The sequence below is a fragment of the Ictidomys tridecemlineatus genome, chromosome 6 (assembly GCF_052094955.1).
Source record: "Ictidomys tridecemlineatus isolate mIctTri1 chromosome 6, mIctTri1.hap1, whole genome shotgun sequence".
NCBI lineage: Eukaryota > Metazoa > Chordata > Mammalia > Rodentia > Sciuridae > Ictidomys > Ictidomys tridecemlineatus.
Window position 1 is genome coordinate 194875856 of NC_135482.1, and position 15302 is coordinate 194891157.

At 46.9% G+C, this 15302-nt stretch overlaps 1 protein-coding gene across 2 annotated transcripts in view; it reads right to left on the minus strand.

Annotated features, from left to right (window-relative positions):
- The window catches only part of Efnb2 (ephrin B2), a 43353-nt gene extending 30243 nt beyond the window's left edge, over positions 1–13110 (minus strand). For both annotated transcript variants that reach the window (XM_040281712.2, XM_005316995.5), the window contains exon 1: positions 12278–13110. In XM_040281712.2, coding sequence (XP_040137646.1) covers positions 12278–12399 — 122 coding nt within the window. In that variant the 5' untranslated portion in view covers positions 12400–13110. The remainder of the gene's footprint in view (positions 1–12277) is intronic.
- Positions 13111–15302: the final 2192 nt, after the last annotated feature.

Below are 15302 nucleotides of genomic sequence, written 5' to 3' on the forward strand. Positions count from 1 at the left end.
AGTGTGTGACGCATAGATAGATGTCTCTTCACAAGTTCAGAGGCTGGTCAAATTTCTGCCCTGAAGTTTTTTAAAAATCAACTGATCTCAAATCAAAACCAAGTTTTATTTGTGTAGTTAACTAAAAAGTACACCCAACTTTAAAAAAAAAAATCACTTAAGAGCTCTATAGCTAGAGCAGGCAAAATGTGGGGGTTTCAGAGTGACGCTGGGACACTGGGAGATGAGGTGGGAAGTGGGAGTGGAGTGACCTCCGAAGCAACCCTGTCCTGCTGGCTTCTCCACCACGTGGCTGCATGATTGAAACTAGGATTTCACAACTCAAGAGACACTGCAGGCTTCTTTCCCAGCCATAATTTGTTTGCACCTGTATGGTCTTGTTCCCAGCCAGGCTTTTAGCAAGAGGCCATAAAGGAAGGTGGAACCTGTGTTATTTATAGGTGAGGCACCAGAGAGGAAAATGGCTCTCATCGGGAAAGAAGCTCAAAGGGCACTTCCAGCTGGCTGGCTGTTGTTTCAGACACAAGCACACGGGTCTGTCTGCTCATGTACCTGGGTGGGAGAAAGTCAAAGGTGAAAGCCACAGGTGAATCAGATGGTCAATGTTGGGGTGTGGGGTGAAGGTGAGCGGCTTGGGCTGCTGCACCTTTTCTCCAGCCCTGTCCCAACATCCCCACCACCTAGTGTTTTGTTCTTTAAATTCTAATAATTTTGCTTAGGTAGAAAAAATTCACTCGTGCCTTACTAAGAGGAGACCTCTCCCTTTGGGGAGAAGGGTTCCTGCTGCCTCCCATTGGCAGAAGCCCCTCACCCCCTCAGACTGGGTGGGTGCTCAGGAGGTGCCTGTGCAGTTAAACAATGAATGAATGACTCGGATAAAGAGCAGGTCAAGCGCTCCCAGGTCTCTCTCATGGTGAGGAGGGACTCTCCTTGCAATCACAATAAGCCCAGCAACACAGTTTGTAAGGTTGTGTGCAGCTGCTTTACAAGCCGCTAAACGGCCGCCTCCCAGACACCTTCCCGGGCTCCAGGATGGGTCAGGTACAGGTTGGTTGTGCGACAGGAGACACCTTCGTGCATCTCTCGTTCTTTGTCACGGCCCGTGGGGCAGGGGAAGAAGGAAGCAAAGAGAAAGCGGGTGCAGAACTGTTCACCTCAGGCAGCAGTGAAGCTGGACTGGTCACCAAAACTAGGCACCTTAGAAACGAAGGGCGCTCCTCTGCGTCCACTGCAGCTCTGGGCACCACAGTTTATGTTCCTGCTCAGTCACCACAAACAGCCTGGAGTTACTTTAACCAAAATATAAATGCACTTCAGAGTTAAATACTGTGAGTTATTTAAAGAGTCTGCTACTGAACTAAACAGAAGTAAATTGGACAAGGAGAAGGTAAGAGGATCCAGCAGGCCCTAAGTTCTAAAGGAAGTGACGCTGTGGTCCCCAGAGACCTCTGGTCACTGCGGGGTCTTGCAGGCAAGCAGATGAGGAGCGGGGCGAAAGTGCGAACCCAGAGGCGCCACTCTGAAGTCAAGAGAACCCCAGGCCCACCGGTATTCACCGCCTGGCTTCCTTCAACAAACTGCTCCAAACTTGCAGAACATCAAAAGCCAGATGGGCCGCACTGAATGAATCCACAGGCAAGAAGCCAGATTCCCAGTTTGCTGTAGAAATAGGCCTCGACTTGATTCGAGTCTTCTCAGCTCTGACAAGCTGGAAGCTGGCACAGATCCCAAAATCCAAAATAAAATGGCATTTAATTGTGACTAGACTCTAAAAAAGATGTCATACTATCTCCTTAGCTTGATACACACACTCAGCATCTAACCCAACACAACCCTCCTCAAAAATCTGACCTCTTTTTCTCCCAGCAAGAATTAATCAGTTATTTAAATTTTTAAGAGGAAAATGTTAAAAGTCAAAGGAATAATACTGAATAAATGCATTGGTATCATACACTGTAAAAACTACCTCATCACCCTTTAAATGAGCTGATGATTATTCTGCTTCCAGTGGTGTGACTCGTTATATCAAAGATTCAAAGGAGCCATTCAGAGTTACATGTCCAGCATGAGAAAGGGACTCCAAGTCAACATGGACAATGAAGAGTCACATCCAACACGTCCTCTTCGCCAACCTGCACATACACTGCTTTGAGCAAATGCATGCTCAGTTGCCCAGTAACTAACGAGGTGAGGCAGGGGATTAAGAGGAGGGATCCGGGCATCAGAGGACCTGGGTTCCAAGCCACTTCTCAGCTACACATGACTTTGGCCTCAGTTTCCACACTGGTATAAAAGGGATAAGAACCCTTCCTTCAGGTGGTGTGCTCTGAAGGGTTACGAGTGTGTGTCCAGCAGTTGGAATAGAGCTGGCCCCTGTGAGCACTGTGTACCACCAAGATGGACAACCACGCTGTCATGAGAAATATCAGGTAGTATTAATGCAAAAACTGCTACCCATGCCCTTCGCAGCCTCACTCAACGACCCAATCTCCTACTGCACCCTTTCCTAGAGGATACAAAACAGATTGGGACAAAGCCGCCATTGTGAGTGCATAGCTGAACAGCGGAACAAGTGTCCAGAGTCCTAATGTTCTAAAAAGCACAGAGGTTATGGAAGCAGGAGTGCTCAACTTGGTAGGAGACAGGAAATAAAAGGAGCAGGACACCTTCAAGCAGAAGGGGGATAGTAAACCAAATACCATATGACATCAGACAGTTTGCAAGGTGGAAGTCCTATTTTACTAAATTAGTATTCTCATTTTTTCTTTGGCGTGAGAAAGGCAAACTGAACTATAGATAGGCACACAGTAGATTTTCAATTAATTTTTAATAATAGCTGACATTTACTACTGGTTCATTGTTCCAAGCACAGCACTGGGCTCTCTAAACACATTTCATTTTACCACAATCTTAGTACTCTTTATTCAGTTCTATTGTATTATTGCTCCTATTTGGGGGATAGGGCAACTGGGCAACATGGGGGTCCTTCTGCCAAGTCACACAGCTCCTGGGCAGCTCACCTGGGACTGTCTGGTTCACAGAGGTGAATTCCCAACAGATGCTCTTCACCAGGCTAACACACCCCTCTGTCCTTGCTAAAATGAAGTGCCTCACCTGGCCAGGATCACCTTGTTCTGAAAAGCAGTGTACACGGATAATCCTCACATTACAGAAGTAGCTGAAATCAGTGGGCTAGCCATCCCACAGGGACTATTTGTTCTAGCTGTGGGATTTGCCTTTGTGCTATGAAATAATGGGGCGTGTTTACAGGTGGACACTCGACAGATAGGCACTGCCCTGTGCTAAGCAGTGCTACTCTCTGGGGCTTGCTTACCGTCCTCCATTTCAGCAGGCTACTGCAGCAGGCTACTGCAACTTTACTTGGAGTTGCCCTGTCTTTCAAGACTCAAGTGCCTCCTCCCTGGGCTGCTGCCTTGTCCCCTACTCCAGGGTGGCCACCTTCTCTTCTTCCTATGCACTCCCTGAACATGATGAGGTCATGGCACCCTAATGTGGAATGTGCCTGTGTCTACCTGGCTTTCTCTCAGGCTCTTCACCTGAGAATCAGTGAACTCTCCTCCATCGATGGTCTAGATCCTTCATGCTCCTAACGCAAGAAAGGGACCACAGAGCAGCAAGTCAGGGAACCCAGATTCCCTCAGAGATCCTCAAACAGGCTTTCAAAGCAGGATAACTCAACATTGAGTCTTTTTCCCTGAAGGACTGACGGAGGGCGATGCTTCTCCAAGTACAGTCTAGAGCAGCAGCCACTGCATCCCTGGGAGCTTGCTAGAAAGGTAAATTTCCCAGTCCCATCTTGGACCTCAGGGATGAAGAGCTCTGGGGTGATTCTAGGGCCCTGAGGCCCAGGCGGGGTCTGGAAGGTAGATCTCTAGTAGTAGCTAGACAAGCTGAGCAGCCATCCATACAAGACTGGGCTGTGTCTGTCCAGCCCATGAATGCTTCCTGGATGGAAATGCTGGCTGAGTAGGGGACTGCTGAAATGAAGCCATGTCTGTCCCTGACTTTTCACACAGGAAGGGTGGAAGAGAGTCTGCATTAGGAATGGGGACCTGTGGTGTATACTGTTCTTCCTGTACCCAAGGTACTTAACTACGAGTGCCATGAGAGTACAGAGGAAAGATTTAAAGAAATCACTTTTGATCTACACCTTGAAGGAGGGGAGAGAACACATCTAGGAGAAACCTTGAATTTTGCTGGATAGTCCTAACGATGATGTGTTTTCCCATGGGGGAGATTGAAAACTTAAGTTTGTTTTCAATCTTAAGTGTACCCAGAATATAGCTCTGAAAATTAAGTAAAAAGGGACGTTTTCCCACTTCTTCTGTAGACAGAGACATTCTGAGGTGGACAGGAACATGGACTGCCCAGCTGCAATCACTCATTAGGCGATTGTGATTCAGCCCAAACAAGTTCAAGTGGTGACCGTGAGTAAGGACTGAAATGCAGAAGCAGGTGATTCAAGTATGCTGGCTCAGGTTCCTGAGCTACGAGGAGCAGCTAGAAGAGGTCATTTGAAAGACATAGACTTTGGAAGTCAGAAATTCTGTGATATGCTCATAGAGAGGGAACAGCAGGCCAGTAGACAGGCAATAGCAAGCCGCCCCCCAACACATACACCCGCCAAGCAAGGTGAGGCCTCAGACCCACCTATAATCCCTCACTGCCCCACAAAACACTGACCCTAGAGCCTCAAAAATCTATGTAGTTCTCATACTTATTCTGGGGTGATACAGGAGTGATCTGCATGAAAAGCACAGATCAATACCTTAGTGGCAAACAGGAACTTCTGTAGACAGTATTGGAAGAGTCATACAAATAATGTAATTAAAATTGTATGCAACTGAATTTAAAAGAAGAAAACAAAGTCGATTGTTTAATGGCTCTATATAGAGTCTACTTTTAGTCCCAAAGCAAAGGATGTTTTCCAACTGTGGCAGAACACCAGTGGCTCCTTCTCAGAATTCTGCACTTGCCCCTGTGGAGTGGTTTGAACACTTGTGCACGGTGCCTTACAGAGGGGAAAGTGAGAACTATCCGTACTTCACTACTACCCATTCGCTCTTGGTATTTCGTTCAGAGAATTACTCGAGGAAGAAACAACTTGGCTTTTGTTTGTAACAGAGCTTTTTCCTAGTATTTCTTGAAATTATTATTTGAACTCAGCACGTATGCACTCACCACAGAACGCTCTGGCCTAGAATTACGTATCTGAACTTATACATGGAAAGGAAAATATCTGAATAGCTTAGAGTCACTGCTGAGTTTCTGCTGGAGCCACACAGCCAGGCTCCCCTGGCCATCGGCCTGCAGGGAAACAGGCGCACCTGCTCACCCACTTTCTCTCAAGGGCTAGACCCAGCACCCTCACGCATCATACTTGAGAAATATGTTCACAAGGCACAGCACAGAGCTGACTATGGACGGCAGTTAGTAAACAAATGGCAGCGCTTTCCTGCATCGTTTCTTTAATCACTTTAACCCTCTGTGTAATAGAAAGCTGGAGGCCAGGGCAATTCAGCCTCTCCTTTTGTCATTTGCCTGCCATAAATATGCACCAGCCTGCATCTGAAAAGCTGAAGGCGGCTGCAAGCTTGCTGGACATTTATCATGCTCTGTTCCCTGCTAACAAGCAAATACTTTAGTTGAATGGGCCATTAGCAATCATTGTCAAATGGAGAATGCAAGGTGCTAGGATGTGACCAGCTTGTAAATTAGGGGGTGTCCCTTCTCTTTGATGAATCTAGACAAATGAGATGGACCTTTTTATATAGATTACTGAATTAAGTTAGAAAGGAAGGTAAAGTAGGTACCGGGTATAGGAGATCTGTGCGCAAGCATTTAAAAATGTTTTTAGTCTATGAAAGCTACTTAGTAATAACTATAGTAATCCTCATAGTGATGAGAAGACAGCAGCAAACGTAACGTCTCTGTAGCCGCACATATAAAGTCAAGTCAGCAGTCTGAGAACTAGGAACAAAGTTAACTAAATGGGTCTAAAGTAGACTATTTAGGATTTAGAGAGAGTCTTTATCAGACACCCTCAGAAGCAAAAGTCTAGAAGGCCTCAGGCTGCTGTAAATAAACAGCCCTTTGTAAAAACACACCCAAGATCCACTCCACCAAGACAGTCAGACCCGGGGGTGGCAGCCTGCAGGACTTGCAGAGTCTTAGAGTTCCTGAAGAGATGCTGACACTTTTCTCTAATGCCAAATGGAAGGCAATAAAGCCAATATTTCCTTTCTGGCTTGACCCAACGGTGGATGTCACTCTGCATGTCACACAATCATGGAACCCATGGTTTGTCTTGTTTAATGACTAAAGTGGCAGTGTGGCAGCAAAGACAAAAAGCCCAGTCCACTTGCCAAGCTGCTCAGGACAGAGGGGGAAAAGAGTCAAGAGGGCAGAGAGTTTTGTTTTTAATTTAAAAGCTGGGCAACACTGTCCTTTTTATAATAGTGTGATTTACACCAAGGACCATATCCCATCCAGCTCAAAAGTGACAATACACATTTTCTAGATAGAGTTCACAGTTTTTGACATCTGAGAGGTATTAATTTGAATTTAAACTAAAGCCCTACTTTAAAAGATGTCTCAGCCGTTTCTTTACCAGGGTGCAGAGAGACAAACTCCCAGACGCGTTGCTGGGAGAAAGAGGGGCCAAGGGCCGTGTTGACGTGTGCCTCTCTGAGAGATGGCAGCATCAAAAGGCCTCTGTTTTCTTTTCAGATAACCCAGCCCTACCTATCCCTCCTGGTCTCCACTGCTGCCCAGCAGGGCCCTGCCTGAAGCCCCAATGGATGAAGGAGAGGACCAACTGCGAAGTGCGGCTAATCCTTCAGGATGGCTGGGCTGCCAGGCCAGGAGTTAAGAAGGAAAATCTTCCAGGCCCTAACGACTGCAGTGATCTGAAGTTTTAATCAGCCCCAATCTCAATCTATAAAAAAAGGCAGTCAATGAAACCTACCTTGGCCATATTATCCTCCACCAATGAGCAAGAACTGAGCAGCTTTTCTTTGCGGCTCCAGCCACCCCAGACCACAAGCGGAGCTTTCATAGTTTGTAATCCCAGTTTCCAAGCCTGTGTGGCTCTCACATAATACCCAACAGCCCCGAGCAAGGGCCTGTGCTCTGCACCCTTTCAGAGACGTGTCATTTCTAACATCAAGCTCATCTATATGTTGCCATGGCTTCCCCTTTATCTGCCTTTACATCTCATGAACTGCATGGATTTACCACATTATTTTTATCTGAAAGACAGAAAATGGTGGTTTTATTGCCATACAATCAGATTACTGCTGCTAGTTTCTCTAGGCCTTTTTACCATACTTCAATCAAAAGGGATCAGTTTCTTTATGCTCTGCCCTTGATTTACATTACATCTGTAAAGACCTAGTCTGGGTTGTAATCCCCTTATTAACTATGACCAGGGTTGATTTGCCTAAAAATAAAAGCAAATTGTGTCAGACCCTTTCACTTTGTTTTTGATTCGGAACTACAAAATGGATTACTAAAGAAATCTTCAGAGTTCACACGGCTGGGACAGTGCTGAATTTAAAATGAGAATTAAACAAGTTAAACAGGGGAGCCATGTCAACGGCTTCCATTTTCCATCATGGGAGAAGGGCTGAATTGCTGATGTCTTTGTATTCTTTGGCTTTATAGAGACAATGAAGCCACAGGAGTTTTTCCAAGCTGTTCGGAACATGTCCCATTTGCTATCCTTCCTTCTTTGCTGTTCTTATTTCTCCCCCAGCTCCATTCTAATTCCCCCCTTGAAGGGAAGGGGGGCAGCTCTTCCCTGAAAGAGCTAATTCCTGACTAGAAGCTTATAGTTCTATGGGTCCTGCATATTTTAATCAAAATATTTTAAACAGTTGAACACTCCTCTTTAAGGCTCTCCTCCACCACACAAAGGGTGAGCTCATAAGCAAATCTATGTAGATGTATAATAAGTGACCTGAAAAACAGGTTCTTTATGTCAGCAGCAAAAGAAGGTAGAGATTAGGCAAGACATGAGGGCCATTTTAATCATCTTTCCTACAAGAGCACTTCTTTTTGTCCAATTTGCAATTAAATGTTTTAAGAGAAAAAAAAATTCTATAAAATGTTAAAGAAAATCTTTCCTAAGAAATGTTTTCATTGGGGTCTACCATCTGTATTTCCTTCTCTCTGCCACTCCCATTGCTGTGACGCACCACCGCAGTCATATTAGGTGGGCTCACTGTGAAATGTAGCTCCCAGTTAGGTGTCATATGAAGTTCTGCAAGCGACCTGAAATATTCAGTGCAAGACAAGATGGCGAGGTTCAGTTGCTCCATTGACAAGGTCCCTCTGAAGGCAGTTACGCTGCTGATCCACCAGGCAAGGGGGTTAGCTCAGTAAGTGCACACACAGGAGGCTTGGGGTAGTTAATATAAATATACAATTGCTCTTCCGCTGCTAACTCTACCGGCAAACCAAGCATCCCAACATGTAGTTTTAGGTTGTCTCCAGGTGATGGCTAATTCACCTGAACTCATACTTTATTTAGCTCAAGGGTCAGAAACATTAAGGAATGTTGGCATCATTTGCATTTCTTTGCATCAGTAGGACAAGTGTCAACAGCTATGCTTTTGTGAAAGGTTTAGAACCAAGTGCTTAACAAACCATCTTAACCTCCAGCTTCTGTTTCAGAGGCTGGAAGCTGTAATTGTTGAGGTTAAAAAGTGCAGTCCCGAGACACATGATTCCCAAATAAATTCTCATCTGAATAGAAGGCTACCAACCATGTTGTAAGATATCGCTTTAGCTCTGTCTTTGTGCTCGGCCTGGCTCAGTTGTCCTGTGAAACAACGACAGTCCATTACCTACAGTTTATCATCCTGACAAAACGTGAGGAATGTGGATGTGAAAGCACTCACAATTCCACCCCTGGTGCTTTGTGCTTTTTTCTCTCTATATTAAAACCGACAAGATTAACCCACACGCAAACTGTGGAGCATAGTTCAAGGGGCTATTCAATCAGTGCTGAATGTGCATTTGTTTACCTACAAAAATAAGAATTTCAGACACAATGGAAGGCAGGCTGGCGTATATATGTTTTTGAATGGGCTGTTTAAACAGCACAATCCATTGTAGTTTATTTTATCAATCTGGCAGCTCTGTATTTATTCAGAGCCTGACTGGGGTGAGGCCCGTGTATTATAGGTTATCTGGATATTATCCAGCCATTCTTTTGTATCAAGTCAATCAATATTAGGAATTCAGCATTATGTAGAAGGAAAATTAATGAGAAAAGCAAATGCTTTATTAAGTAACTAGTTTGTGATGCATGGGGAATAGCAACTCTAGACATAATAAATTAATCTTCTACTGAAATTTGCAACAATGTAATTCATTCTAGAATACCATACCAGTATAGATTTGCTCACCTTAAAGTGAAATTGATTTTTTTAAAAACTAACTATTTTATTTTAGCAAAAAGAAAAAAGTTCCACTGAAATATTAATTAGAAATGGAAGCTAGGTTTTGCTGTTCTCCCCATTAAAAAAAAAAAAAAAAAGTTGAAAGGATCTAAATGTTACCAGAACCTATTGATGCCATGTGAATAATCTAACAGGCAGCCACTAATGTTTCAGTACACAGAACTTTTTTGGATTATTACAGAAACTCTCAGGATGGAAGCAGAGACAATGTTATTAAAGTAGTTATGGAGACGCTGAATTTGCAAAGGGTTTTCTGGACCTGTATGCAAACAGCTGTTGTCTGCTCTCTGGGTATACCACCTGCTAAAAAACTGACCTCCAGATGAAACAAATCTAATTGCTGATGGTTGCTTCGTTACAAATGAATTGTTTCACAGTTCAGATACAGTGATGTGAAACTTGGATGCCTTTGATTACCTTGTGCTACATTATATTTACTGCTTGAAACTTTTCCCTGGAAATAAAAATGCAACTTCTCCAAGTGAAGCAAGTCCCTGGCACCATGGTGAGTTTATACAGCCTCAAACTCAAGAATGGCTCTTTCATATTGTCCCCCAGGAAGATATCTTTCTGGTCTTTCAAGCTAGCATTCAGTTGCATACTTTCCAAAAGTAGATATTTTTCAGAGAAACCTTATCCAGTCCTCCAGGCAAGCCATTATCCAGGGATTTAGAAAGAAATCTCACTTCGGAGGGCTGGGAGCAATCACACCCACGCAGCAGCAGCAGCAGCAGCAGCAGCAGCAGCAGCTCAGGGAGGTGGCTTCTCCAAAACGCAGGCCCCTAGCAGGTCTCCCAGTCTGTGGCCACAGCTCGGGAAAAACAGACTTAAAGCTCAGGCCGGGGAGTGACTATCAGTCACCTTCCTCCTCCAACATATTGAGAAAATATTACCATTTCAACCTTGGATGGGAATAATCCTTGTCCCCCACTCAGTAGGCATTTCTAATCCTTCTCCCAGATACACACAAACTATTGGTTAGATACTGAGAGCTGACCGCTGAAGGAGTTAAGTGTAATTTTTTCAACTCGACTTAAATATATTAAATGCGGATAGAAAGACAGAAAGAAAAAGAATCAGCCCCAAAGAGAGCCCTGAGTGAAAGTGGAAAGTGGAGCGGAGCAGGCGGCCTGGGGGAGGGGCGCGGCCGACCCGCGAGCATTCGGCATGGAAGAGTGACCTCTGTAGGCACAGAGCGAGCAGGGCCCGGCCGCGCCCGGACTCGGGCCGCTACTGCACGCAGGTCCCAGCCAGGCGCCTTCCGGCACCACCTGGTGCCTCAGGATTCGTTCTCCTGGTAAAGATGCCACCGCCAGTACAGCAAATGTCATATCTTACTTTAAAAAATTAAAAACAAAACTACAAGGTCAGACTACATGGAAGGAGGCTGCATTAAGCAACTTTTAAATATGAGCAGTGTTTGAAAGTACCATCCATCGAACAGCGGGCAAGAAATTGCTGTTTAAAGCTAGTTATAAATGCAATGTTTTGACCATTTAGTGGGAGCATTTGTGGCTAACATGTTGGCAATTCGAAATTCACATTTTCAAAGAGAGAGGATACATTTCTTTAATAAAGATGTAATTTCTAAATCAATCTCCTTTCTCTTTACTCCTAATTCCATGCACCATTTGCACAACTTCAAATACGCCATTGATTGTGCTTCTGATTTCAAATATTTTCTCCAAAAACTAGGCAATGTCTCCATACTTTCCCCAAGTTTCCCAGGGCTAAAATTCCAAGATTCTATAAAACACTTTTTGGCTTTGATTCGAAATATATCCCGAGAATGAGGTGAAATGCAGCACCGAATGCCCAGATGACTGCGAGTGTAGTCATATACATATATGGAGGGAAAGCATTTTCTAAATTCTGAATATACCCTGATAGCTCAAACTGAAAGTTACTCTCCACAGGCCTGATTTTCTCTAGGCTGTGTTTGATAAAAGCCAAGTCTGATCCAAAGAATCCTATTTCGACCCAGGGCCTCTAAAGGCGAAGGCTTCTGGAGAAGTGTCGACTGGGCAGGGCCCTAAGCTTTTGCAGAATTTGCGAAATTAAGCCGCTACTGGGACCTCACAGAGTTCTGGGCCATCGGTATATATAAATGAAGGGAGAAGTGACGTGCGGAGGGCCCTTTGGAGCAAATCTAAGGCCCCTCTCCCCAAGCGGAAAAGAGAGGGCTCGCTGCCTGAGTTCTCCTGCCGGAGCAAGAGAACTCCCCGCCGCACCCTCGGCTGCTAGTGGGGAGCCGAGGCACACGGGCTCCTGGACGCTGCGGGAAGCTCAGCAACCCGGTCTTCCCTCTCCAAGGCTGTACTCCTCTGCCCTAGACCTACAGGCCCCTTAGCCCTCCAGCCCGCGGCGCCCGGGCCCGCAGCGCCAGCGCTCCTTGCAAGCGCAGCATCTCCGCCGGTCTCCGGAGCCCGCCAGTCGCAGCGCGTTGGTCTGCCCTGTTTGTGGACACTTCCTTCGTCCTCGAAAAGAAGTGAGTTCAGGTATCGCCATCTGACACCTTCCCAGACGAGCCACCTGAGCCGCCAGGGGCTTTAGCACCCTGAAGCGTTTAGGAGAGGAAAAGAGGGAGAATGCGCCTTTTGGAGACGGCGCTCGGGCTGAAAAGCACAGCTAGTCTCCACCTAGTGAAATGTGGCAGGGTGGGTGTGGGGAACAGGAGACCCGGGTTCCAGATACAAGCTCCGAGGCTCAGCAGGCCCACCCCTCCTCCCGCCGGGAGGGCGCAGCGGACCCCGGGAAGGGAATCGAGGGGGATCGCGGACGCCACTTACTTGGAGTTCGAGGAATTCCAATAGATAGGCTCTAAAACTATCGATCTGGAAATTGCAGTTCTGCATAAAACCATCAAAACTCCCCAGCAGTACTTCCACACGGAGTCCCTTCTCACGGCCATGGCCAAGCCGCTCCCAGCTCCGCGCACTCCTGACGCGAAGAGACTGGATTCGGGGCGGGATCCCCAATTCTCCGGGGTAGACGAGAAGGAAGACCACAAGCGCCTGGAGGCAGCTCTGGGGCGCGCCGAGCAGCTCCAACAGTCGCCGAGGCCAGATGCGCTTGCCCTCCGAGGCCCTCAGGGCGCGGGCTGGGATCGCTCGCGCGGGGCGCGGCGGCGCGGCGGGCTCGGGGCTCCGGGGCGCCGCGCCGGACGCAGCTCCGACGGCCGGCTCCTGTGCGGCTCCAGGGTGCCAGGCCAGCCGCGGCGGGCGGGCAGGCGGGCGGAGGGAGGAAAGGAGCGCTGGGCCGGGACAAAGGCCAGAAGCGGAGAGACGGTGCGGGCCGGCGGGCACAGCGTCCCGAGCAGGGCCGCCTCTGACTATAGATCCAGGGGAGCGGGCAGCAGCCCGAGCGCGCGGGCGCCGCGTCGGCGCGGTTCCATGTCCCGGAGCGCGGAGTGGAGAAGGGCGCCTCCCGGCGCGCAGGAGCCTCCTCAGTCCTCGCAGCTCGCGGCCCGAGGAGCAAGTAGAAGGGATCTCGGTCTCTGCCGCGGGCGCCGTACGCGCGCGGGCCTTTGTGTTCGGGGAGGGCGCCGGGACCGACTCCGCGCGCAGATCCTCGCTCCGGCCGGCGCCGCCGTCCCCGCCGAGGAGAGTCAGCGCGGCCCGCGCGCTGTCAGAGAGCTATAAACACCGGGCCCCGCCCCGCGACGCGCAACCCATTGGCCCGCTTTGCAGCAGCGGTGCGATGATTGGGTAGTCGGCCCGTCTGTTCGCCACCCCCGCCCGACATTGGGCGCCGCGAGGCGGGGCGCCAGCTGACAGGTGAGCCCCGCCCCCGACCCCCGAGCTGAGAGCTGCGAGGCCGACCAGTACCTAGGAGAAGTGGCCCGGTGTGTGCACCGGGCGCCCCTAGAGCGGCGGGAGGGCCTCCCAGGCGTGGTGGGAACGTCGAAATGGACACTGCCGAGGGGGAGTGGGCGATCGTGACGGGCCACCTGTCCCCAAGCCCGGCTGCCCTCTGGCCTTTGTCGCCGCGCCCAACAGCACGCCTCCATTGCCTGGCAAGTGTCCTAACTTCTACTGAAAGGCAAAGCTTTCACTTAGGCGGGGCTGAAGGCGCTGGCTTTCCTTTTGGGTTTTACTTAAAACGAAACGTTTCCTTCTGTGTAGGGCTAACACACCGCACACGCGCGCATACAGTTCCCTGGCTCCCTAAACAGTCAACTCGGGTCCGACCTAAGTCAACAGCGTCGAGAAATGCGAAATGATTCCGGGGGACGCGGGGCCGGAATTTGCAACGTATAATTAGGTCGAGATGTCTGTACCTCCCACTCTCCCCTGCACTTTCCTTGCGGACGTCTCCCTTCCGTTCCTCACTTTCCGGGAAAATAGCACCTCCTAGGCTCTGCCTGCAAATGTCACTACTACAGGACTTTCTCCTACTAGCTTCAGGGAGAGGCTCCTGCTGCCCAAGGTTACCAGGAAGTCAGCAGGTGACGCGTGCATATTTCCGCGTGTGATGTACAAGTCAACGCCAGTATCTCTTATTCAGAGTCTAAAACAGCAAAATGGAGAAGTGAAAGGAATTCTACGTTATATTGATGATCGGTTAACTGCTAGCCCAAAGAACGGCTTTGCAGAGCTCCACATATGACTTCCACGGATCCACAGCGCCCACTAGCGCCCAGTTTTACTTCTCTGCATCTTTGGAGCACACGTCGACCTACCCGGAACCAGTAGCTAATCAAGTCAGAAAGCCCAAAATAGGATCTTTTAAAATGCCTAGCAGCATGGAGAACAATCCAAAAATAAGGCACAGATCAAATGTACAGTTCATAGTTTAACAAAAATTAAACAATAAAATATGCTGTATAACCAATTTTATGTTTTTAAATGCTGTCCCTGCCAGAATTTTTTCCAAGGAAGAAACCAGACATATTCCCAAAATTTTCACTAAGCTACATTAAGAGAAGATATTATGTTAAGACACCTTATTTAGTTGCTTATTAGTTTTTTAAATACACTCCATATAACAATCTGGGGATTTTCAGAGTGCCATGGTTTTTGAAGCAATAACATAAGTTAATGCATACTTCACCTGGAGTGTGTTAAATTTCTGAAGACTAATTTGTTAGGATAAAACACACCAAGGTGTGCAAACAAATCTTTGAAGAGAAAACGTTTCGTTTTAAATAAGACTTCAATTTAAGAAAATACATTTTTTAAAAGTCTCAACAGGGGCTGGGGTTGTGGCTAAGCGATACAGAGCGCTTGCTCGTATGTGTGAAGCACTGGATTTGATCCTCAGCACCACATAAAAATAAACAAGCAAAATAAAGGAATTAAAAAAAAAAACCTCTCAACAATGATACAATTTGAACTTACTGGCCCATTACCAGGAAGACTAAAAAGACAGGAAAAGGCAGGCACAATTACTCAAACTCCATGAAGATAGTAAAAATGAACTCATGTTTAATGCTTTAAGAAATAAGGAATTCATTTAAATCTATGTAACTAGCTGAATTAATTTTTGAAAGAACTGAGTACCTTTCACATTTAGCAAACTTACACTGTGAAATTTAAGCTGTGACCTCCTTCATATCCTTTCTCCAAGTAAGCTAGGAAATAAAGGAAATTTGTATTGTCTAAAAATAACTAAGTTTCCAAAAATACCATCTGGAGTAAATCAGCTATTCTCACATCCAAACCATTTTACTGGGGGAAAATGTAAAATGTAATTATTGATTCTTTAAAAAAAAAATCAGTGCATAGTACACAACCCCAAAGATTGGTATTGTGTAACTTTAAAAGTATGTAAACTTTAAAAAACTTACTTTCAAATTTCAGTAAATATAGATTT